This window comes from Anolis carolinensis, chromosome 6 (assembly GCF_035594765.1).
Source record: "Anolis carolinensis isolate JA03-04 chromosome 6, rAnoCar3.1.pri, whole genome shotgun sequence".
Lineage (NCBI taxonomy): Eukaryota > Metazoa > Chordata > Lepidosauria > Squamata > Dactyloidae > Anolis > Anolis carolinensis.
The window spans coordinates 56391347-56416696 of NC_085846.1; the positions used below are offsets into that span (position 1 = coordinate 56391347).

Sequence of the window (25350 nt, forward strand, 5' to 3'; positions counted from 1 at the left end):
AAATGTCCCAAGAGGTCTCTTCCAACCCTCTTTATTATTATTATTATTATTATTATTATTATTTTATTATGTTATTATTATTTTTTTATTATTTTATTATGTCACAGCAAACAAGATAGATATGCTGGATTTCGTATCTCAAAATCACAAGTCGAACACTTCTCAAGTGTCTAGGACGGTGTGATTTATTTTCGGATGATGCGCGCAGATCCCAGTAGGTGGCCTTTTGCAGCTGGCAGATCGTAATTTTATTACTATTATTATTATTAACATTGAGGCTGGGTGGCCATCTGTCAGGGGTGCTTTGCTTGTGCTTTCGGTGCACAAAGGCAGAAGGGGATTGGACTCAATGGCCCAAAGGGTCTCTTCCAACCCTCTTTTTTATTGTTGTTGTTGTTGTTATTATTGCTCAGTGGCCAACTATAGTCCGGCCCTCCAATGGTCCGAAGGATCGTGAACTGGCCCCCTGTTTAAAAAGTTTGGGGACCCCTGATCTAGCATATACTATCCGAGCTGCCACTGTCACGTAAAACAAAATTCTTGTTTCAGAATGCACTTTAACTGTGTTGGACTGCATTCTAGGGCAGTGTGTGTGTGGGGGGGGGGGGGGGGCTGGGGTCTCGAAAAGTGAGACTTCCAAGAGCAGAGAAGAAACTTTAATCGTGGCTTTATCTACTTATCTGTCTTCTTTCTGGGCGCTAGACTCTGCCATTCCACGCACCTGAACGTGTCCCCGTCGGGCAGTTTCCTTCCCAGAAACGCCACTTTCCCCTCAGAAACTGCAGGCGTGGGATCTCTCGCTGGGCGGGAAACGAAGCGCGGCTTAGAGGCGCGCCGTCAGAAATCCGTGGCGGTGATGATGATGAGGATTGCGACGACGACGATGCCGCCGGGGATCAAAGGGAGCCGCGGTGGTGATGATGTCACGCGGAGGGCGACCCGTCCCACGTCACGGCCGGCGCGGCTTATAAAGAGGGTCCCTGGTCCCAAGGCAGGGAGATCCTTGAGGCCGCAACAGAAGCCTCGTCCTGCTCCTCCCGTCCGCGATGCTGTGTCTGTGGCTGTCCCTGCTCCTGGGCGCGTCGTGGGGCTCTCTGCTGTGGCGGGGCGGCTCCCCTTGCGAGCCGGTGCGCATCCCCATGTGCCGCCACATGCCCTGGAACCTGACCCGCATGCCCAACCACCTGCACCACAGCACCCAGGCCAACGCCGTGCTGGCCATCGAGCAGTACCAGGAGCTGGTGGCGCAGGGCTGCAGCCCCGTCCTGGGCTTCTTCCTCTGCGCCATGTTCGCCCCGCTCTGCGCCCCGGAGTTCCTCCACGAGCCCATCAAGCCCTGCCGCTCCCTCTGCGAGCGCGCCCGCGACGGCTGCCAGCCCCTCCTGCGCCGCTACAACCACAGCTGGCCCGCCGCCCTGGCCTGCGAGGAGCTGCCCCTCTACGAGCGCGCCGTCTGCATCGCCCCCGAGGCCATCGTCACCGACCTGCCCCAAGGTAAGGCGGACGGGCAGGCAGGGCCCTCACGGCCCGGCCCAGGAAGCGGCCCACTCCCGCCCTCACGCCTCTTTCCTCCCTCTCTCTGTCTTTGTCTGGCAGAAGACATCAAGTGGCTCGACCTGTCCGACGACATCATGGTCCAGGAGAGGCCTCTGCCCCCCGAGTGCAAGCGATCCGGACACGGTGAGGACACCCGCCTCCCTTGCCTCTCCCTTTCTTCCTCGCTCTCCCTTCCAAAACAAACCCCTTCTCTCTGCAACTTGACTTTCTTCCCCAAACTTTCCTCTCCAACAAATGTTCTTTAAGGCAGCCAGTTGCAACATTCACACTTGTCTCAAGCAGACAAGAGTTCTTTCTCCCACCCTGAACATTCCACAGATACAGTAGAGTCTCACTTATCCAACGTTCTGGATTATCCAACGCATTTTTGTAATCAATGTTTTCAATATATTGTGATTTTTTGGTGCTAAATTCATAAATACAGTAATTACTACATAGCATTACTGCGTATTGAACTACCTTTTCTGCCAAATTTGTTGTCTAACATGATGTTTTGGTGCTTCATTTGTAAAATCATAACCTAATTTGATGTTTAATAGGCTTTTCCTTAATGCCTCCTTATTATCCAACATATTTACTTATCCAACATTCTGCCGGCCCATTTATGTTGGATAAGTGAGACTCTACTGTATATAAATCCCACTTTCCTCGTTTCCGACTGAGCTCACACCTCTGAGGATGCCTGCCATAAGGTAAAGGTTTCCCCTGACGTTAAGTCCAGTCATGTCAGACTCTGGGGGTTGGTGCTCATCTCCATTTCTAAGCCGAAGAGCCGGTGTTGTCTGTAGACACCTCCAAGGTCATGTGGCCGGCATGACTGCATGTCGCGCCGTTACCTTCCTGCCAGAGCGGTACCTATTGATCTAAAGTTTTAATAATGCTGTACTTACTTGGTTTTATCTTGTTTTTAATTATGTTGGTGCTAATCCATGAAATATGTAGTATTTGAAGGGCATATCCTGACATTGATATTTATAGAATCATAGAATAGTTGGAAGAGACCTCATGGGCCATCTAGTCCAACCCCCTGCTAAGAAGCAGGAAATCGCATTCAAAGCACCCCCAACAGATGGGCATCCAGCCTCTGTTTAAAAGCCTTCAAAGAAGGAGCCTCCACCACAGCCCGGGGGAGAGAGTTTCACTGCCGAACAGCTCTCACAGTGAGGAAGTTCTTCCTGATGTTCAGGTGGAATCTCCTGTAGTTTGAAGCCATTGTTCCGTTTCCTAGTCTGCAGGGCAGCAGAAAACAAGCTTGCTCCCTCCTCCCTATGGCTTCCCCTCACATATTTGTACATGGCTATCATGTCTCCTCTCAGCCTTCTCTTTTGCAGGCATTTTAATGTTTTAATGAGCTATATAGGGTTTTAATGGCATGTTTTATATTGTATTTGATGGTCTGGTTTTGTGTATTTGTTTGTTTGTCTTGCATGCGAAAGACCTATGGTCTAAGCATTAAATAAATTTGGAAATTTGAAATTATTGATCTACTCACATTTGCATGTTTTCGAACTGCTAGGTTGGCAGGAGCTGGGGCTAACAGCAGGCACTCATTCCACTCCCAGGATTTGAACCTGGGACCTTTTGGTCCGTAAGTTCAGCAGCTCTGCGCTTTAATACACTGTGCCACCAGCGCTCCCAGATGCCTGCCATAGATGCAGGTGAAATGTCAGGAGAGAATGCTTCGGGAACATGGCCATACAGCCCAGAAAACTCACAACAACCCAACTTGACTTTCTTCCCCCAACTTTCCTCTCTAAAGATCACCCTCCTCTCCAAAATGTGACCCGCGTCTTCCTTCCTCAATGCATTGTTTCAACTCTTCTTCTCACTCTCTTGTCCAAACAGACCCCTTCTCTCTCAAACTTGACCTTCCTCTTCTCCAAACATTCCTCTCCAAAGACGACCCTTTTTTCTCTTTGTTGTGGATGGCCAGAGTCACTGGGTTGCTGTGAGTTTTCCAGGCTGTATGGACTTGTTCCAGAAACATTATTTCCTGACCCATCGCCAGCATTTATGACAGACATCCTCAGAGGTGTGAGGAGAGGTGGGTTGGTTTTGGAGAGGAATGTTTGGGGAAAGAAAGTCACGTTGCTGTGAGTTTTCCGGGCTGTATGGCCATGTTCAAAGAAGCCCCGATGGCGAAGTGTGTTAAAGCACTGAGCTGCTGAACTTGCAGACCAAAAGGTCCCAGGTTCAAATCTGAGGAGTGGAGTGAGCGCCCGCTGTTAGCTCCAGCGTCTGCCAACCTTTAGTAAAAAAAGGTTTTCCCCTGACGTTAAGTCCAGTCATGTCCGACTCTGGGGGTTGGTGCTCATCTCCATTTCTAAGCCGAAGAGCCGGCGTTGTCCGTAGACACCTCCAAGGTCATGTGGCCAGCATTACTGCATGGAGCACCGTTACCTTCCCGCAGGAGCAGTTCCTATTGATCTACTCACATTGGCATGTTTTCAAACTGCTAGGTTGGCAGAAGCTGGAGCTAACAGCAGCCGCTCACACCGCTCCCCGGGTTTGAACCTGGGAGCTTTTGGTCTGTAAGTTCAGCAGCTCAACGCTTTAACCCACTTCGCCATCGGGGCTCCGTTCTGCCAACCTAGCAGTTCGAAAACATGCCAATGTGAGTAGATCAATAGGTACTGCTCCGGCGAGAAGGTAAGGGCGCTCCATGCAGTCATGCTGGCCACATGACCTTGGAGGTGTCTACGGACAACGCCGGCTCTTCGGCTTAGAAATGGAGATGAGCACCAACCCCCAGAGTCGGACATGACTGGACTTAACATCAGGGGAAACCTTTACCTTTACCTATGGCCATGTTCCAGAAACATTATTTCCTGACATTTCGCCCGCATTTATGACAGGCATCCTCAGAGGTGTGAGCAGGGCTGTAGCTAAGGGGGGAGGGGTTCATCCCCCCCCCCCCAAAATTTTTTCAGGTTAATTCATGATTTACTCATGAATTTTAACTGGTTAACCAAAACCCCGCAAGTTTATCGATGTAGTCTGATTTCTACATTATTACACGTTATGGAACGACTCTTCGTGATTCGGGAACCCGTGTCTGAGGCAAGTGTGAATGTTGCAATTGGCGACTTTGATTAGCATTTAATGGCCTTTCAGCTTCAAAGCCTGGCTGCTTCCTGCCTGGGGGAATCTTCTGAATGTTGTTCTTTATTTACTGTCTTGATTTTAGAGTTTTTAAAATACAGTTAGCCAGATTTTGTTCATTTTTAATCTGGCTACAAGTATCTCCATTTCTAAGCCGAAGAGCCAGTGTTGTCTGTAGACTGTAAAAGAGGAAACTCTTACTTACAAAATCACCATGAAGAAGAATGGAAATACAAGCCTAAACCCTGCCACCCCCACCATTTTTTCCCTTTCCCTGATTTTTAAATCTTTACTCTGTTTCTTTTTTGTGTGTGTTTCATTCCCTCCTCTTTTTTCTTCTCCCTTTTCTCCTTTCCCCTTTCCCATCTCCTCTTATTTTATTACATGTATTAAAATCATCAATAATTTTTTTAAATAAAAGACACAGTCAGGGCCAGTTAACATCTCCCAACGAAAGATTCCCTCATGCTGGAAGCAGCCAGGTTTTGAAGCTGAAAGGCCATTCAATGCTAATCAAGGTGGCCAATTGCAACATTCACACTTGCCTCAAATGGACAAGAGTTCTTTCTCCCAACCTGGACTTTCCAGGTTGGGATATATAAACCCCACTTTTCTAGTTGGCAATAGACCTCACACCTCTGAGGATGCCTGCCATAGATGTGGGCAAAACATCAAGAGAGAATGCTTCGGGAACATGGCCATACAGCCTGGAAAACTCACAGAAACCCAACTTGACTTTCTTCCCCAAACTTTCCTCTCCAAAACCGAACCTCTTATCTAAAATGCGCCCGGCCTCTTCCTTCCCCAATGTACAGTTTGAACTCTTCTCCAAATCTTCTTCTCCTCACTCTCCTCTCCAAAACAGATCCCTTCTCTCCCCAACTTGACTTTCTTCTCCAAACATTCTTCTCCAAAGATGACCCTCCTCTCCAAAACAGGCCCCTTCTCCTTCACACTTGACCCTCTTCTCCCAACTTTACTCTCCAAAGATGACTCTTCTCTCCAAAACATGTCACTATAACCCCTGCTTTCTTGCTATTTAATCCCATTTTAACCAAACTTATTTAATCAAGTTTTATTGTGCTTTAATTTATTTTAGTTAAGTATCACAGGAGTTTTAGGTTAGTGATTAGTGCCTATGGCTCCTTCTACACTGCCATATAATCCAGTTCAAAGCAGATAATCTGGATTTTTATGGCATTGTAGAAGGGGCCTAACCCTCCTCTCCAAAACAAACCCCTTACCTGTCAAACTTGACCCTCTTCCCCAAACTTTCCTCTCCAAAGATGCCCCTTCTCTCCGAAATGTACCCAGCCTCTTCTTCCTTCTTCTATATATATATTCGTACAGTTCTACAAAATATCGATGTATTATACCTAACAGCTTTAATACTTGTGCACGTGTTAAAAACATCCAAATGTGAGTAGATCAATAGGTACCACTCCGGCGGGAAAGTAACAGTGCTCCATGCAGTCATGCTGGCCAAATGACCTTGGAGGTGTCTATGGATAGTTCTTTGGCTTAGAAATGGAGATGAGCACCACCCCCCAGAGTCGGACTCAACTAGACTTAATGTCAAGGAAAAACCTTTACCTTTACCTTTTAATATTAAAGCCACCCATGTTGCCCACCCTTCCTTCCTCCCTCCAACCATGTATTTATTCTATACTATTATCTTTAATCATGCATACAGTTTTCTTAATTTCTATAAGATGCTTGTGTTGGCGTCTCCTTTCAAAAGGGGATGAAATAAAGAACAAATGGATGACGTATATAGAATGGGTAACATTCTATATATGTCATCCATTTGTTCTTTATTTTATTTTATCTTCTTGAGTATCATCCTCCTATACCTAATTTGAAATTGGACCCGATCATATAGATAACTATTCCAGTTTTCTGTCAGCTCACCACAGCCGCTCCTGAATGAACACACGAGACTCTTTGTGGTATCACCAGGAACTTTTACTGTAGGAAACATGAACATCAGAAAAGCCAAGAATGGGAGGCTCCGGCCAACCCTCCTTTATATACCCTCCCCCTCATTTGAACAGTCTCTTCCCGCTCAGTAAAACCCCGCGCAAATTCCCCGCCAAGTCCATCAGCCGTTTCTCCTCCGAGTCCTGGGACGCAGGTGTCTTATCAATGTCAGTGACCCTGAAACTCAGAGCCACATCCAGGCTCTAGTAGCAGGGTTCTGACATGGCGTCCTCCTCCCCTTCGTCCTGGAAGGAAAAGATTAAACACAACTATTGTTCTCCGCTGTCCAGAGTTCCTTTATACTTTTTTAACAGGCTGCAATGGAATACCGGGTGTACCTTTCCTAGGTCCTTTGGTAGCCTCAGCTCATAGGTCACTTCGTTTATTCTTTTTGCTACCCTGAATGGCCCTATATAGCGTGGAGCCAATTTCTTGGATGGGAACCCCAATTTCAGGTTTTTTGTGCTCAGCCAAACCAGATCTCCTTCGCCCAATTTGTCCCCCTCTCGGCGCCTACGATCCGCAAAGAGCTTGTACTTCTTTTGTGTTTCCCGCAATGCCTCTACCACGGTTTGCCACCCTTGCTTGATTTTGGCCGGCCATTCCTCGTCGGTCTGGCCCTCCCCTTCCTTCCACTCGGGTAGCCTGGGGAAAGGTGCCACCTCCTGTCCGTATACTATTTCGAATGGGGCACGACCTGTGGCCGAATGTACGGCCCCGTTAAAAGCCATCTCAGCAAACGGAAGAAGGTCCGCCCAATCATCCTGTCTATAATTGGTGTACATCCTTAAGAATTGGCACAGTGTCTGTTGGGTACGTTCGACCCCCCCGTTGGTCGCGGGATGAAAGGCCGAGCTCAGGTTCCTTTCTGCTCCTAACAGCTGTAAGAATTTTCCCCAAAATTTTGCAGTAAATTGGACTCCCCGGTCACTAATTATCTTGTCGGGACACCCATGTAGGCGATATACATGCTTCACATACAAATCAGCAAGTTTTTCAGCTGAAGGAAGTTTTGGCAGAGCCACAAAGTGTGCCTGTTTTGAGAATAGGTCCAATATTGTCCAAATGTATCTGTGGCCTCTGCTGGGGGGTAGTTCGCCTACAAAATCCATGGCTACGCATTCCCATGGCCTCCTGGGCTCCACCACCTTCTGCAATAGCCCCTGGGGCTTCCCCGGTGGTGTTTTTCCCTCTGCACATAATTCACACTGCGTGACGTATCCCCTGGCGTCTTTCCTCATTCCGGGCCACCAGCATTGTTTGGCCAACAGTTTAATAGTCCTGGTGGGGCCTAGATGACCCGCACCCTTGTTATCATGGTACTTCCTTAACATTTCTCGTCTTAAACATTCAGGAATATACAATTTCTTATTTACAAACACCAAATCCCCACACAATTCTCCCTTTTCTTTGTTTGTTTGTAACCATTTGTCCATTCCATACGCTCGCTTCAACTCTTCCTCCCATATTTCTCCTCCCCCCGTGGAAATGGCAGTACGTTTGTTTTCTTTGGCCGCTTGTGCTCGAGTTAGTACTGCCAGGCCCCATTGCTTATCAAGAAAAATACTCCCTTCAGATTCCTGAATTCCTCCCCCGTGCTGAGGCATCCGAGAGAGAGCGTCAGCGAGTATATTATGTTTCCCCTGGAAGAATCTGAGTCTGAAATCAAAACGGCTGAAATATTGGGCCCATCTAATTTGCTTCGCTGATAGTTTACGAGGGGATCTTAGATACTGTAAATTTCTATGGTCAGTCCACACCTCAAACGGTGTTCCACTTCCTTCCAGGAAGTGTCTCCAGCACTCTAGTGCTTTTAGAATCGCTAAGGCTTCTCTCTCCCAAATCGGCCAGTTTTTTTCTGTATCGCTAAACTTTTTTGACAGATAGCCACATGGCTTCAGGTTCCCCCCCTCGTCTTTCTGTAGCAGAACTGCCCCATATGCCCGGTCTGACGCATCGCAATGTAATACAAAGGCTTTAGACATATCAGGGTGCTGTAGGACAGGCTCCTCAGTAAAACGCTTTTTAAGGGCTTCGAAAGCTTCCTGGCATTCTATTGTCCAGGTCAGTTTGGCCCCCGGGGCCTTCACTTTGGCTGTTTCTCCCCTACCTTTAGTCTTTAACAAATCCGTTAATGGCAAAGTGAGGCGCGCAAAGTCCTTGATAAATGTTCTATAGAAGTTTGCGAACCCTAGGAAGGATTGCAGCTGCTTCCGTGTTTTGGGGGCTTCCCACCCCCTCACGTCTTCTACCTTCGCAGGGTCCATCGCCACTCCCTGGGAGGAAATCCTATACCCCAGAAAGTCTATCTGGTCTTTATTGAACTCGCACTTGGCAAGCTTCGCATACAGTTTTGCTTCTCTCAACTTTTGCAGGACTTCCCTGACTAGTTCTATGTGTTGCTCCTTAGTCCGAGATACTAACAATATGTCATCTAAAAAAACAAAGACTCCCTTGTACAACAATGGATGCAACACTTCGTTGATTAATTGCATGAACGCGGCGCCTCCGCCGCACAAACCGAAAGGGAGCACACGATAATTGAATAATCCGAATGCACAGGAGAAGGCCGTCTTCCACCTGTCCTCTGGTTTAATCTGCAATTTATGGTACGCTTCAATTAAGTCCAATTTAGTGAATATCTGTCCCTCCGATAACTGGGCGATCAAGTCCTTCACTAAAGGTAGGGGGTATTTATTTCCAGAACTGATTGCATTCAGGCCCCTGTAGTCAATGCAGAGCCTCAGCGTTTGGTCCTTTTTGCGCCTGAACAACACAGGCGCCCCTAGAGGGGAATTTGAAGGCTCTATGAAACCCCTCGCTAGGTTTTTATCAATGTATTTTCTCAGTTCCTCCTTTTCCCTAGCCGACATTGGGTATATTTTTGCCTTAGGAAGCTCTGCTCCTGGGACTAGCTCTATCTTCACTTCAACTCTCCGCTTCGGTGGGAAACTGTCTGCTTCCTTCTCATCAAATACGTCCACAAAATCCCGATACTCTGGGGGTAATTTATCTGCCAGTTCTGCTATCCTGATAGAGTCTTCCTCCCCCCTTTTCCCCGGCTCCCTTTCCACTTCCTGGCTCCCTCCTTCCAACTTCATCCTGAAGATCATGCTCTTATCCTCCCAGTTGATTTGCGGGTTGGCCTGCCCCAGCCATGGCATGCCTAGTATAACATTATAGCTGGCTATTTGTGATATCACAAATGACACCTTTCCTTCCCAACTCCCTATCTTACACTTTACATCTTCGGTACTGTACTTAGCTAATGATCCCGATGCTGTGGATCCGTCCAACTGCGAAAAAGCTATTGGGGATTCTAGGTTCGTTCTTTCGCATCCCAATCCCTCGGCTAATTCAGGGGAGATGATGTTCCTGGAACATCCACAATCCACAAATGCTTTGCAGGTTGCTTGTTTGCTGCCACTTTCCAGCTGAATGGGGACCACTATCATGGCTTTGTCCTGACTTACCAACCCCCCCGAGTGGTGCCTCATCGGTGGTTCTTCCTCGGCGCGTTTCCCTGCCACGGCTCTTGGTTTGGGCGGGCCTCCGCCTTCCCCTTTTCTCTGCCAGCACTCGGCAGCCCTGTGGCCCAAACGGCCGCACACGAAGCAGCCCCTCCTGCTGGTGCTCACGTTCCCTGTCGGCTCCGTTCTCCTCCCGGCTGGGGTTGATCCCTCCTTCCGGCTCCCCTCTTTCATCTGCGGCCGCTGCTGTAGCCCTCCTCGGTGCCTCCTCGCCTGGGCCAGCGATGTCTCGATGCGCCCCGCCAGCTGAATCCATCCGCGCAGTGTGTCAGGCTCATCACGATGCACCGCCCAGGAGAGGATCTCCCGCCTGAGCCCCTCTTTGAAGAGTTCTATCTTTGTCACTGCAGACCATTCCGGCACCTTTTCAGCGAGGCATTGGAACTCCTCCGCATACTCAGATACCGACCTCTGCCCCTGGGAGACGGTCTTCAACTCCTCCCTCGCCCGGATCTGCTCCAGTGGATCTCGGAAACGGGTCTCCAGGGCCCCCATAAAGCGTCGGAGTGACCCCAGACATGGGTCGCGCCGCGCGTGTAGTTGAACGTACCAGCTGGCCGCTCCCCTCTTCAACACTGCACCAATGGCCCGTACCCGGCTGGATTCCGTTCTAAAAGTGTGGGCATTGTCCTCCATATAGCCCCTCACCGTGGTCAGGAAAAAATCCAGTTCAGAGGACTCTCCCCCAAACTCGATCCTTAGTTCCTCTCGTCTCGGTAGGGGTCCCTGTGGTGGCAATCCCCAATCCTCCGCCCGTCGCAAGCCCCCTTGCGGGCCAGTGGGCCCCGCTGCTGCTTCCCTTTGTCCTGTGCCACGCCCGGCATTCGCCAGGGGCACCAGGGTCTCAGTTGGGAGCGTAGCCGGGATTCTCGGAGGCTTTTCCCCTTCGTCGTCACTCTCCTCCACCCGCGTCAGGCTCGTTTGGATCTTGGGCCGGGCACCGGGCTCCTTTCGCATTTCCCTTCCCTTCGGTGCTGGGAGGTCTGCAAAGCCCTGGCTGCTTCCCATGCTCACGTCCCACATTGAGCTAGCCCGGAGTTCCCTTCCTCGCTCCGGCTCCGCCAAAACCGCCAGGCGCTCCATCGCCCTCGACATCACTGCCAGGGTGGTCTCCATCGCCGACATCCTCTCCTCCAGAAACACCATCTTTTGCGGGCCTGGGGAAGGTGAACCTTCCTCTCCTCCGGTGCTATCTCCCCGCACCACTCCGCGCCTCTGGGTTACCCCATTTGGCTGGGCATAAGCGGTGGATGACGCCAGGGCCGCCAGCTGGTGGAACTCAGCGTCCGTCTCGGGAGTGGCCCTTTCCGACCTTCCTCCTCCGGCGCCCAAGAGCTCTTCATCCTCCACTTGCATGTTACACCTCACCGCTACAGCGGGATGGTGTCCGTTTTCTTGGCTTAGTGTCAGCTCACCACAGCCGCTCCTGAATGAACACACGAGACTCTTTGTGGTATCACCAGGAACTTTTACTGTAGGAAACATGAACATCAGAAAAGCCAAGAATGGGAGGCTCCGGCCAACCCTCCTTTATATACCCTCCCCCTCATTTGAACAGTCTCTTCCCGCTCAGTAAAACCCCGCGCAAATTCCCCGCCAAGTCCATCAGCCGTTTCTCCTCCGAGTCCTGGGACGCAGGTGTCTTATCAATGTCAGTGACCCTGAAACTCAGAGCCACATCCAGGCTCTAGTAGCAGGGTTCTGACAGTTTTCTATCATCCACTTTTTCATCTTTGCATCCCCATGCAATCATTGCTTGTCATGCCCAAATCATACTTTTGAACAGTACTTGTTCTTTTGTTTTAATTCTGGTATCAGCCATTACTCCCATCATCTTCTTCACACTCTCCTCTCCCAAACTGACCCTTTTCTCCAAACTGTCCTTTCCCAAAGTGACCCTCCTCTTCCTCTCAAAAAATGTCCGGCTTCTTCCTTTCCAAATTATGTAGTTTCTTTCAACTCTCTCTGTATTTTGTCTTATTTTTGCTCCAAAGATCGCTGCAAGTGTAAGAAGGTGAAGCCCACGTTGGCCACGTATCTGAGCAAAAACTACAGCTACGGTAAGGCTCTTGGGAGCAAAGGAACAATTCTTGCCATAACTGCATCTATGAGGGAGAGATTACACTATGTAACAAAATTTGAAAAAAAAATGTTCCTGGTTTGAAAATGTTATTTCCTGTTTAATTGTTCAATACTTACTTTGAAAGTAGTTGTTATACTCCAAAAACATCAATTTTATAGCTGCCACAAACTAGAAAAACTAGAGCAAGATGTGCTGCAGGACGTCCCATAAAAACAAAGTTTTTGCAATTTAATCAACTTTTCCTATGTTTTTATGATAGAACTAATTAGGAAATGACATTTATAACCTAGGAACAAATATCAGTTTACATAGTGTTATTGGGTCATGTTTAAGGCTCAATATACATATATAAGAGAGAGATTATTAAGTCACATTTAGGGCTCAACATATTCATACTTGCATTTATGAGAAAGAAGCAGGTTATTATGTCGTGTTTAAGGTTCAGCATATCCATAACTGCATCTGTTAGAGAGAGGGAGATTATTAGGTCTTTTCAGATGAAGGAACAGACAAAACTATCTGAGTATTTCTTGCCTAAGAGACCTTATACAATGAAATGGGGCCAACACATATACTTTACCATGTAGCAGCATCCTTTTGTAATCCCTGGAAAAGTTCTTTTTCTATTTCTTAAACTTTTTCCACTCGCGACTTCTTTCCACCCAAGAAATTTTTACATGATCCCCAGGTATATAAGTACAGTAGAGTCTCACTTATCCAACATAAACGGGCCGGCAGAATGTTGGATAAGTGAATATGTTGGATAATAAGGAGAGATTAAGAAAAAGCCTATTAAACATCAAAATAGGTTATGATTTTACAAATTAAGCACCAAAACATCATGTTATACAACAAATTTGAAAGAAAAAGTAGTTCATTACCCATTAATGCTATGTAATAATTACTGTATTTACGAATTTAGCACCAAAATATCATGATATATTGAAAACAATGACTACAAAAATGCATTGGATAAGTGAATGTTGGATAAGTGAGACTCTACTGTATATAAAACATGTATAAAATCAAACATTTACTGAAAATATATCTGCATTTACAAGGCTTACTAAATAGGCTGATTCTCCTTTTTGTAGAGTACGGCTGAATAATTGTTTCCATGATTCACTGTAAACACTGTTGTTGCATTTAATGGATAACGTTCAGAAACCTTTTACTGTCACCAATTTTTGTGACCGCAACAGCCACGCTTTAAGAAGTAGTGGCATAGACAATCTTTTCTTCAACACAGTGAAAGTTGACTCAGTACTTAACCAATATATTTGTAGTTTTAGGATTGTACTGACATGCTTTTAATGTAAACCACTTTGAGTCTTGTAGAGAAAAAAAAGCAGGGTATAAATAAACATTATTATTATTAGTCATAGTAGTAGTAGTAGTAGTAGTATCTAGCCAAATTGGCTGAGCACTCGAATAAAACAGGTTGAACATCCTTTATAGAGAATTCTGAAAGCCAAAATGCTCTGAAGTTCAAAATTATCCACATGAGCAACTGAGACAGTGGTGCTTTTGCTTTCCGGTGGTTCATCCTACGTTTCAATTTTTTTTCAAAATTTGTATAAAATTGCCTCCAGGCTGTGTTTGTGTCTATAAGGCAGGGGTCCTCAAACTTTTTAAGCCGAGGGTCGGTCCACAATCCTTCAGACTGTTGAGGGGCCGGATTATCATTTGAAAAAAAAAATACAAACAAATTCTGATGCACAATGCACATATCTTATTTGTAGTACAAAACAACAACAACAACAATAACAAAAAGAACAATGAAAGAACAATACAATATTTAAAAATAAAAACAATTTTAACCAACATACATTTATCAGGATTTCAATGGGAAGTGTGCTTCTGCTTCTGGCCAATGAGATAGTCAAGTTAATTAGGGTTGCTGTTGTTGCTGTTGTTGTTGTTGTTGTGTGCCTTCAAGTCATTTCAAACTTTGGGCGAGCCTAAGTCTAAAATGTATTTATTTATTATTTATTTATTTACTGCATTTATTTACTACATTTGTATCACACCCTTCTCACCCCAAAGGGGACTCAGAGTGGCTTACAAATTATATGTACATACAATATATTATATTATTAGCATAGCACAATATTAGCATTATATATTACTTTATTGAACTATACCACTAATACTGTAATATTATTAGTAATGTTATATGTAATATAGAATATATAATTAATATTATTATATGGTATTATTATTAGTGTTATATTGTATTACATTATAATATTATTATCAATATTATATGTATATACAATATACTATATTATAAAACTGAGGGCGGGGGCCAGGTAAATGACCTCGGAGGGCCGCATCCGGCCCCCGGGCCTTAGTTTGGGGACCCCTGCTATAAGGTGTATATGAAGCTTAAATGAATTTCATGTTTAGACTTGGGTCTCATCTCTCAAATATCTCATTATACACATCTATGAAAAAATAGTTCCCAAAATCCCCCCCCCCCCCCAAAAAAATTCCAAAACCTTCTTGGTCGCAAACATTTCAAATAAGGGATACACAACCAGTAGATAATATATTTTCTTCCTCTAAGAGTTGAGCTTCTTTCCTTCATAGCCTAAATTTGAAAAAAAATTGTTCCTAGTTTGAAAGTGTTATCTCCTGTTTAATTGTGTGGTATGTACTTTGAAAGTCATTATTACACTCTAGAAATTTTGTTTTTGTGGCTGCCACAAACTATGTTGAATTGGTCGAGACTCGGTGAGATATTTGAAAAACTGTAGCAAAATGTGCTGCAGGATGTCTTCCTGTAAAGACAAAGTTTTTGCAATTTTGCAGTTTAGTAACGGCCCGGATTATGCTTGTGGATTATGTGATTAACTGTGATTGTATGGTTTTTAAATGTCTCTAATTGTTTTAATTGTATTTTATAATTCTATTTTAAATGTCCATTTTAATTTGTATTGTTCTTAAGGCATCTGATTCCAGGTTTTCTGCTTTGGATTATATGAGTCCACACTGCCATATAATATCACACCAGGCTGTTAATTTTTCCCAAAACTTTCACTCATGTGGAATGATGCATTTACTTCTCTTCTATGTGCTGCAGTTATCCATGCTAAAGTAAAGAGCACGGAGAGAGGGAGCTGCAATGAAATCACCACGATGGTTGATGTGAAGGAGGTGCTGAAATCTTCATTTCCAGTCCCCCGTTCCCTGGTCCCTCTCTATACGAATTCTTCCTGCCAGTGCCCTCCCCTTCTACCAAATCAAGATGTCCTCATAATGTGTTATGAGTGGCGCTCAAGGTAAGCAATGGTAACGTCACAGCTAGAGTTTGATATTCAAATGTCTCAAGTTCCATATTAAGAATATTAAGGAAAGAAAACCAATTGTATCCTTGGAGGTGATCCATCAACTAAAATGAATGAGGATGGCCCTGATTTCAGAGTAGCTCCATACACAATGGAGAACCATTGTAAGTGATATGGTTGTGCTCAGCCATGAAATATAGTGGGTAGCTTTGGGTCTGTAACTATCAGCCAGTTTATTCTCCCAATAGGACCTACAGAACGCATTGAGAAATCCTGAGAGTAGTAAAGAAAAATTGCAACAAAAGTCTGCATTTTGAATCCTCCCGTTCCTTCTCTCAACAGTATTCCAATTCACTCACCAATCACCATATTATTTAGCACTCACTGAGTTTTGTTGATTTTTCAGTCTCCACTGTTTCCCCCCCCCCCCCCCCATTCATTCATTTGAATGTATATGCATTTGTTTACATTTGTGAGCCTGTTAATTCTTCTTTTTCATTGGTGGAGTCTGTCCTTTCGGCCTTATTAATGCCAATATTTAGAGAACCGCGAATGCTTTTGGAATATGTCAACAGGGCTGTAGCCAAGGGGGAAGTTAGGGGTTCAACCCTCCCCTCGAAAATTTTCAGGTTTTTGTTTTTAAACCTGGTTTATTCATGAATTTTAACTGATTAACTAAATTCCCATGAGTGTCCACTGAAGTTTATCTGTCTTAAGTGTCCACTGAAGTTTATTGATGGAGCCCGATTTCCAAATTATTTTGCATTATGGAACTACTCTTCATGATTTGCTTAAAAAAAGTTTCAACCCCCCCCCCCCCCCAAACTTTTTCTGGCTATGGTCCTGTATGTCAACAATGGATTTTGATTAGCAATTTCTGCTCAGGAGTAATCCTGAATTAGGAAGACCCATTAGCTTTACAAAAGATCTGCTTTCGTCAGAGATGCAAAATTCCAAAAATGTTTGTGAAACAATAGTTCCGCCTAGCCACATGCTTTTTTGAGTTTGTACGAGGGCATTGCTAATAGGCTGTCATGAAGGGATTTTGCACTTCAAAACCTAATATTACACCATTGCGTAGAATTATCTTTACAGTTGTGTATAGAATTGAAATAGTAAAGATAATTTTCAGGCACCCTATATGAGAATAGTGATAAATCTGAGCTTCCACATCCAGAGGTGAGACTGTATGAATACTTTGAAAAGGAAGTTGAGAAAACCACAATAGGATGACAGATTAGGGCATTGGACTTGGTAGCCCATTGGGCTCCTTCTAACTCTGTGACTGTGATTTACAAGCTGAATATCTATGTTTTGATTAGAGAAATAGTGGGAGGAAAAATGGGCTGGTGTGTGCAACATAAGAAGCAACATTTTGGTTAAGCTTGGGCATTTTAGCATGACAATGCATCCGTGTGAACAAAGGCTTTCAAAATTAAACTCAGAATTGGGAAAAGATCAGACTAAGTCCCATAGAAGTTTTCCAGTGATGCTTCTAAAGGTCACTGAGGTTTTCCTTTTATATGCTTTCTTAAGGGATTTGAACAAGACAGCAAAACAAAACATTGTGTTTCTCATTGAACTGGGTGATACATAAACAGGGCTTGAGTTACAGCGGCTTTTAAAAATGTCAGCAGTAATGGTGTCTTACTTGGAAGAGTGCTGAAGTAAATACCACATTTTTGTTCTATCACAATATGATTTTCATGATTATATTGTGGCCTCGATCTTGGCTTCAAGGACATAGAAGGCTATGTTGAACTAAGATCATCACAGTAAAGTTCATCACAATGCTCAGTTTGATACAGTGCTGTGGCCAACAAAGACACAGGGATTTATTCTCATACCTTACAGTTATTTTTCTTCTTCTCTCAAATACAAAAATACAATAGCATGATAGTATTGATGAACAAAAATCGGACCATCTATATCACAGCCACATTCAATTTAGAAGTATCGAATTTGTGTACAATAATCTCTTGCTGGTTTGTGCTCTTTGTTTTTATGTTGCTTACCTAAAAACCCTGGATAAAATCTCCTACTAGACAACAATGGCCCCTTCCACACAGCTGAATAAAATCCCACATTATCTGCTTTGAACTGGAATATATGGCACTGTGGACTCAGATAACCCAGTTCAAAACAGATATTGTGAGGTTTTATACTTTGATATTCTGGAATATAGGGCTGTGTAGAAGGGCCCCCTATCTAAGCCTGGATCTACACTGCTCTATATCCCAGTATCTGATCCCAGATTATCTGGCAGTGTAGACTCATATAATCCAGTTCAAAGCAGATAATCTGGGATCAGATCCTGGTTTATAGGGCAGTGTAGAAGGGGCCTAAGAGTGGAGAGAAAGATGTAGTAGAGGACAAGGTACTACAACATTGGAAGCTCCTTTATGTGGAATGAGACTTAGCCAGTCTCACTAGGCTAGTTCTAAGGTGTTCTATCTCCATTTAGCCCAGTATGGCTAGCTCAGATCGATGGAACATCTCCAGACAGGACATTATTTCCTTGTCCCATCTGAAGATCCTTCCTAGTCTCTTATTCAAGTAGTAACCCAGTCCAGTATTGCTTAGATTCCAAACTCAGGTACAATCATGGTTATGTAGTATATAAAGATATGGACACAAAATCTGGACCGTTGGAAAGCACTTTGTAACAAAATTTGAATTTTTTTTGTTCCTGGTCTGAAAGTGTTATTTCCTGTTTAATTGTGTGATACTTACTTTGAAAGTAGTTGTTATACTCCAGAAACTTTGTTTTTGTGGCTGCCACAAACTATGTTGAATTGATTGAGACGCTATTAGGTATTTATTGAATAACAATAGCAAAATGTGCTGTAGGATGTCCTGTGAAAACTAAGTTTTTGCAGTTTAATAAACTCTTCCCGTGTTTTTATGATAGAACCAATTAGGAAATCACATTTATAACCCAGGAACATACATTGTGTTATGTAGTGTAGTTTGTTTTAAAAATAGATGCAGACTGTTTGGAGAGTCAAATCCAAAATTAACTTTATGGGTAACGTGATTACCTTTACTATACTGGGTCACACTCCATAAGTAGCATTTCATTTTCCAGGAGGGATAAACTAATCAACTAATTTCAAAAATCAATCCCTCTCTCCTGGAAATAGATTTAAGGCAGATGTGATGGGTATTGATTTTAAACTACAGTAGAGTCTCACTTATCCAACACTTGCTTATCCAACATTCTGGATTATCCAATGCATTTTTGTAGTCAATGTTTTCACTACATCGTGATATTTTGGTGCTAAATTTGTAAATACAGTAATTACTACATATCATTACTGTGTATTGAACTACTTTTTCTGTCAAATTTGTTGTATAACATGATGTTTTGGTGCTTAATTTGTAAAATCATAACCTAATTTGATGTATAATAGGCTTTTCCTTAATCCCTCCTTATTATCCAACATATTTGCTTGTCCAACGTTCTGCTGGCCCGTTTATGTTGGATAACTGAGACTCTACTGTATTTGATAAATATATATAATTACTATTGATACCAATGAATGATGTATCTATTTTGGACAATCATAATATTATATCTAGATTCATCATAAAGAGACTTGCATCTTGTGAAAGTTAAATTATATGATATGAGCAGCTTTGTTTCCCTTTAATTTTTAGCTGTATTGAATTGTGACCTTATTTGTTACGGTTACTTTAATAAATCAGAAGAGCATTATGCCATTCTTTATTTCCCTTACTGCCATAGGATTGGTCTATATAATTTGGCATAGTCCAGCCAAACATTAAAACTCAAGGAAATAAATTCACAGTGATATCCTATAATGTATATTTGTAATTATCAAGTCATGCAGAGTTTAAGTGGAATCTTATTTCCAGGTAAATGGGATATTGTCTGAAGTCTGAAGCATACCTTACTATGCTGGAATCTTCAAAACTTAGAAGTGATTATGTTCTTTTGTTTCCCTCTTGTTTCTACCATAATTTCAGGTTGATGCTTCTTGATGGGTGCTCAGTTGAAAAATGGAAGGAACCTTTAAGCAAAAGGTTTAAGGTAAGACATTTATTTGATATTTCTATGATCTTTTCTAAAAATGCTATGAACACCTCCTTTCAATTTTCTATGAAGGAAAATTGGCTTCCAATCAGCAGTCAAAGAGTAAAAAGTAACAAAGGGATAGAAATGTTAGGTAAACATGATATAATTCAAGTAAAACATTTTGCACACATTCACCACTTAACATAGAGCAGCACAGGAAAGGAAACTTTCTGAGAGCTATGGCACAATCAAGGGCTATGGCTATTGTTGCGGCTAGCCATGAAGCCAATATATTCAGCTGCACAGAAACATCAGACTCCTCTGTGTATAAACAAGCTGTTGTTACATGAACACAACACTCAGGCCTTTCCTTCTGCACCACAGGATTGCAGGAGGATACATTGAAATGACCACTTCCTTGGCAGTCTCATCAAAACCTTTTCCAAACTGTTTTGGGGGATTTTTTGCCTTCCTCTATTTATCTTGCTGGAAATTCCCTTTGGTTGTGCTTTACCAGAAAAACACAGCCAGTTTTGCTTTGAACAGAAAGACGTTCACTTTTATTGCCTTGCTGCTCTCATGCAGTGTTGTCTCCATCACTCCTGCTTAGGTTAGATGGACTGGATCAATAAACAGATTTTAATGATTAAATAGAGGGATATGGTAATTTGAATCACTACTTCAGTGATAGATTGGGTCAAAAGCAAAAGGATGGGACGAAAAACAGATTAAGGTTTGAGAAAAGTGATCCTCATGGAAAGAAGTCAACCAACATTGGGAACATGGGAAAGATGAGATCCATCTGCTTCTTTAATCCATGATATCCATCTGCTTCCATGTATTATTTATTACTTATTTGTTAGTTACACTTACATCTTCATAGGCATGGGTCTCCTCCTTTCATTATATTCTCACACCAGTCCTCTGAGATAGGTCAGGTTGAGCTTTGGACAGCTGAAAGCCACCAAGGGAACTCCATGACCCAGTAGGGACCTGAGCTCATATCTCCCAAGTTCATGTCTAACACTGTAACCAGTGAACCACACTGTCTCTCTAAATCAGTGGTTCTCAACCTTTCTAATGTTGCGATCCCTTAATATAGTTCCTCATGTTGTGGTAACCCCCAACCATAACATTATTTTTGTTGCTATTTCATAACTGTTCCTTTGCTATTGTTATGAATTGTAATGTAAATATCTGATATGCAGGATGTATTTTCATTGGACTAAATTTGATACAAATACCTGATATGCCCAAATTTGAATACTGGTGGGGTTGGGGGGGCTGATTGATTTTTTCATTTGGGAGTTGTAGTTGCTGGGATATATATTTAACCTACAACCAAAGGGGTTTCTAAGACCATCAGAAATATGTGTTTTTGATAGTCTTTGGCGACCCCTCTGACACTCCCCTCACGACCCCTCCCCCCAGGGTCCCGACCCCCAGGTTGAGAAACTCTGCTCTAAATAAAGATCAGGTACTTCTTTTCTCAGCTGATTCCACACTGGGCATTTTCTGTGGAATTGCCATCCTTAAAAATGTATAACGAGCAAAGTCATCCCTCTTTTGTGTTTTTCCCATTGAACATAATTAAAAAAAACTGTGTAGCCTCTTCCTCCTGTGTGGCTATGCCCTCAAAGAGCTGCTCAGCAGTGCTTTGTTTTATTTGGTTTTTGGTAGTCGATAGCTTGAATAAATTGCTGCTACAATTTTCTTCTCTACAGTCTGACCTTCCTCTCCATCTATCTCTTTAAACATTACACTCCCCCTCATCTTTTTATTCTGTTCATCCAACTACTAAGTATTATTTAGATTTCAGAAATGTGGATTTTTTTTTATTTGCTTGTTGCCTGACAAAACAGCAACTGTAGGGTCCTGTTAAATCTACTTCTGGAAGCACTAGTTGAGGAAAACGTAGTTAATGTTTTTATATTATTTTATGTGGGGAGAGCAGATGTGATTGGTACTTAGGACAGGTTCTTTAAACTTTAGATTGAAATCAAGAGTGGATCCACTCCATTGTCCTGCAAGTCGTTGGTCATCACTGGTTACTAATTTGTGAGTTCTCTCTCTCTCCCACTAATGTGTTTCCTTTCTTTTCTAATAGCGATGGGAACAGCGTCTCCAAGAACAGAAGCTGCGAGTAGCTCCTAATAAAAGTCAGAGTGCCAAAAGCTCCGGACGCAACGGGGTACCAAAACAAAATTTGAAGACAGCCAACCCAGCCCCTTCTGGTCCCAAGAAGATAACTAAACCAAGAAGTGACCAAAAAGACGTTAATTCCAAAAAAAATTGAATCACATTTTTTATTCCTGCCAATACTCACAATCTGACCAAAGTGGTATAGGTGTACTCCTGAATCCATCAATGTAGACATTTATTGCTATGTTCCAAATAGACCTTATTTACAATAATTTACCGTTAAAAGATTTATTTTCACATAATAGCATGAGGAAAATTTGCTTCTTTATTAAGGTCTCCATTACAAAAGTGCTCTACAAGAAACATCCACTTTCCATCTGAACGGAGAACTCTATTGCTATTTTTATCACTAAACATTGTCTGTATTTGTGTAGTAAAAGACAGTTATTTTTAAATATTCTTTGGGCCAGCTTTTTTTTTTTTTAAAAAAGAATGTTAATTGCTGTATATAAATATGTTAGCTAGAAACCAGTGCTTCCAAAAAGTAGTTGGAAAGCTTAAAATAATTCTTGCCACATGTAAATTTTTTTGAAAGATTTTAAAATGTAGAATGCAAATATGTAATACTCTGAACTGAAATTATGGCAAATAGCAAATTTGCTTTGCAATATTGTTTTTTAATGTGTTTTAAATATATATTAGCACATTTTAGGTGTTGGTAATATTTTATCAGACAAATATTTTCCCTAATCCAGAAATCTCAGTGCATTAAAACATAAAACGTGAACCTCTCATACATTGGATATCCCATTCCTTTCAATAGATGGTGCCAATTAGCAAACAATTATTTAAAAATTATTTTTACAATTACAAAAAGTTAGCAGCTCTGCACATAGATTGGTTCACTTAACTGAAATGAATGTAAACCTTTCGGAAGCTAATAGGTGCCTTGAGTTTCTTTCCAATCCTTTGCCTTCACATTTGAAAATGGAATTCAGTTTTACATAACCTTTTCTGATTTAAGTAAATTTTAGTGGTTCATATGATGGATGTGATCCAGAGACAAATAAGTGAATGTAATTAGTTGAAAGCAAGTAGAAAATTGCCAATATAGGATCTATGTTTTAAACACTGGAGAATTTTAAAGTTAAATCTTGGTTTGCATCAATAGGAGCTCTGGAGTTTGAGTATAAACAAAACATTTGGCCGTAGGTGTATATACAATAGGATGCTGAGGATTTTTATATGGGTTTAGTACTGGAATGCATTTTTGACAAAGACATTTCATAATCTTATGTAATGATGAGCTACTTTTCTTATATAGGGATGAGCAAAGTATTGTGTTCCCAGTTTTGAACATATTTACCTGTAAGCAGCAACCACTATGGCCTTTTCTAGGGGCAAGACAAACCTTGTCTTACCTTGCTTTTGCTGATTCTAAAACAAAAGGAGTATATTTGGGTCTCCAGATATGTTTTGATTGCAGATTCTTCAATTCCTTACCAGGGCTGATGGAACTGCAAACATGTGGAGGGCCACCTTTCTCACATTGCCCCATTCTGTATTTTGTTCATTGAGAACCAGCTGTACGCAGAAATGATGGCTTGTTGAATGGTTGTGCATTGCACTCATTGGTTGTTGGTTCTAATCTCTTATCCTATCCCTCCCAGGTTTACTTATGTCAAACTGATAATCTGTGCTTTATCCACAAAAGGTGACTGGAGGTTCACATTTACTTATTTTAACACTGCTCTGGGAGTTTCTATAGCTGTAAACTAATCACCTCTATAACCCATTATAAACCTTGCATGTTCGGTCTTGAAAAGAAAAAAGTAGGTTAACCCAGATGTTAGTGTATGAGAGTGCAGTGGCACCAGTTTCTTAAGTCTTCTGTTGTACACCCTGACTAAATGTTATTAATAATACATGTACATTTTATATTGTCAACTTAATATTTCACTGTTATTTTAATAACTGTTTCAGCTCTCACTGTACTTATTAGCACATTTAATGGAATGTCTAAAACTTGTCTAATCATTTATAACTGCTAGTTTCTGATGTTTTTTCTGAAAATAACAAATATTTTATAATTTGCTTTTTTAAAAAATCAAAGCAAAACTAATGTAAATGATTGCCAGCATAGCATTTGTATCCTTTTTCATAATGTAAGCAAGCATGATTGACATTCTACTGTACAGAACAATAAATGTTAAACTCTCTGTAGTTCATTGTATTTTTATTTACTTTCTGGTTTGAAATGCTGGTATAATACGAGGGCTATCCAGAAAGTAGGTTACGTTTTGGATTTTAAAAAGGACAAAATATAGGAGAAATCATTTACCATATGCAGCTGAAAGACACATCCCAAAACTACAATCTCATGTAATCCCCATTGAAATTTAACCACGTTTCATATAGATAGAGGAGTTTGAAAAGTACTGCTCCAGTAAATTCCCCGCTTGTGTCCTCAGCTCTTCTCCCTTCTCCTTTCCTGCAGCATAGCCAAAACGGCCCCATTGTTGGAAACGGAGGAGAGAGGCGGCAATTTACTGGGCAGTACTTTTCAAACTCATTTATCTATATGAAACGTGGCTAAATTTCAATAGGGATTACATGAGATTGTAGTTTTGGGATGCGTCTTTCAGCTGCATATGGTAAATGATTTATCCTATACTTTGTCCTTTTTAAAATCCAAAACGTAACCTACTTTCTGGATAGCCCTCGTAAAAGAACCAGTAATTGCCCGGAAAAAATAAACAAATAAAGCTTATGCCACTTCTAAATATTGTCATTAAATTTAATTTCATGTGTAGAATTATGAGTCACTTTTGATAATACTAGATGTCAACAATAGACCAACAACAAACACAGTTTGTGAGGGTCCTTTGCCAGTTCCCCAGATGTGTAGCATCCTGTGCCTTGATACTTGAATCCAAGGAACCACTTTTGTCAATTCGAGTCTGGTGGTGGGCGCTTAAATATTGGCTCAAGATCAGAGTTTTCAGTCTAGGATCTGGTCTAATTCATCACTTAGCTCAGGATGATCATATAAGCAGCTGGCTTAAGATCAGTTCTAAGAAAGCCTCCTCCATCGGCCTTTCCGTATCCTTCCTAACTCACCTGGATTTCAACATGGATCTCAAATCAATCAAACAGACTGTGGATATTGCTTTTTGTGAGCTGCACTCTCATTCATATGTATCTTGCTCCCAAAGTGCCTATCCATAGATTATGTTGGGCCTTTCCGTGCAGGAAAATTATCTAAAGAACTTGACTGTGGCCAAATACAGCTGCCTACTTTCCAAAGCAAAGTGTAATGTGTTCCCATCTGAACTACTGTGTGAGAGATTTGCAGGTATCCCATATACACATGGCTGGGTACAGCTAGTAACATAAGGACCACATGGGAACCCAAGGGGTCTTGGTGTGGCTCCGAGCTTAAATCTGTCACCCAAAGTAAGGAGAGAGGACTGGAGTCTAAGCAGAAAGAGCCAACAAGCCAAAGGTCAGAACTAGAACTCAACCAGTGAGCTCTTGGCTCCCTTCTCCCCTACATAGACATAGGCTGGCTTAGGAATCATCCAGAGAAAGGAGCATTTCATAGCTCCTTTCCCTTTCTCACCCAAA

General features: G+C 42.5%; 1 protein-coding gene across 1 annotated transcript; it reads left to right on the plus strand.

Annotated features, from left to right (window-relative positions):
• Window positions 1–633: 633 nt before the first annotated feature.
• sfrp4 (secreted frizzled related protein 4) lies at window positions 634–23946 on the plus strand. The gene is made up of 6 exons (XM_062957028.1): window positions 634–1494; window positions 1597–1680; window positions 12164–12229; window positions 15338–15536; window positions 19533–19596; window positions 21689–23946. Exons 1-6 carry the CDS (start codon window positions 1047–1049, stop codon window positions 21875–21877), a joined length of 1050 nt encoding a protein of 349 aa, XP_062813098.1. The 5' UTR covers window positions 634–1046; the 3' UTR covers window positions 21878–23946.
• The last annotated feature ends 1404 nt before the right edge of the window (window positions 23947–25350 follow it).

Bases quoted from the DNA above. Each gene is read 5' to 3' on its own strand.
- sfrp4 (XM_062957028.1), top strand. From the start codon at position 1,047: ATGCTGTGTCTGTGGCTGTCCCTGCTCCTGGGCGCGTCGTGGGGCTCT. The intron at 15,537-19,532 runs GTAAGCAATGGT...CCATAATTTCAG, and splicing joins TGTTATGAGTGGCGCTCAAG to GTTGATGCTTCTTGATGGGT. The intron at 19,597-21,688 runs GTAAGACATTTA...CTTTTCTAATAG, and splicing joins CTTTAAGCAAAAGGTTTAAG to CGATGGGAACAGCGTCTCCA.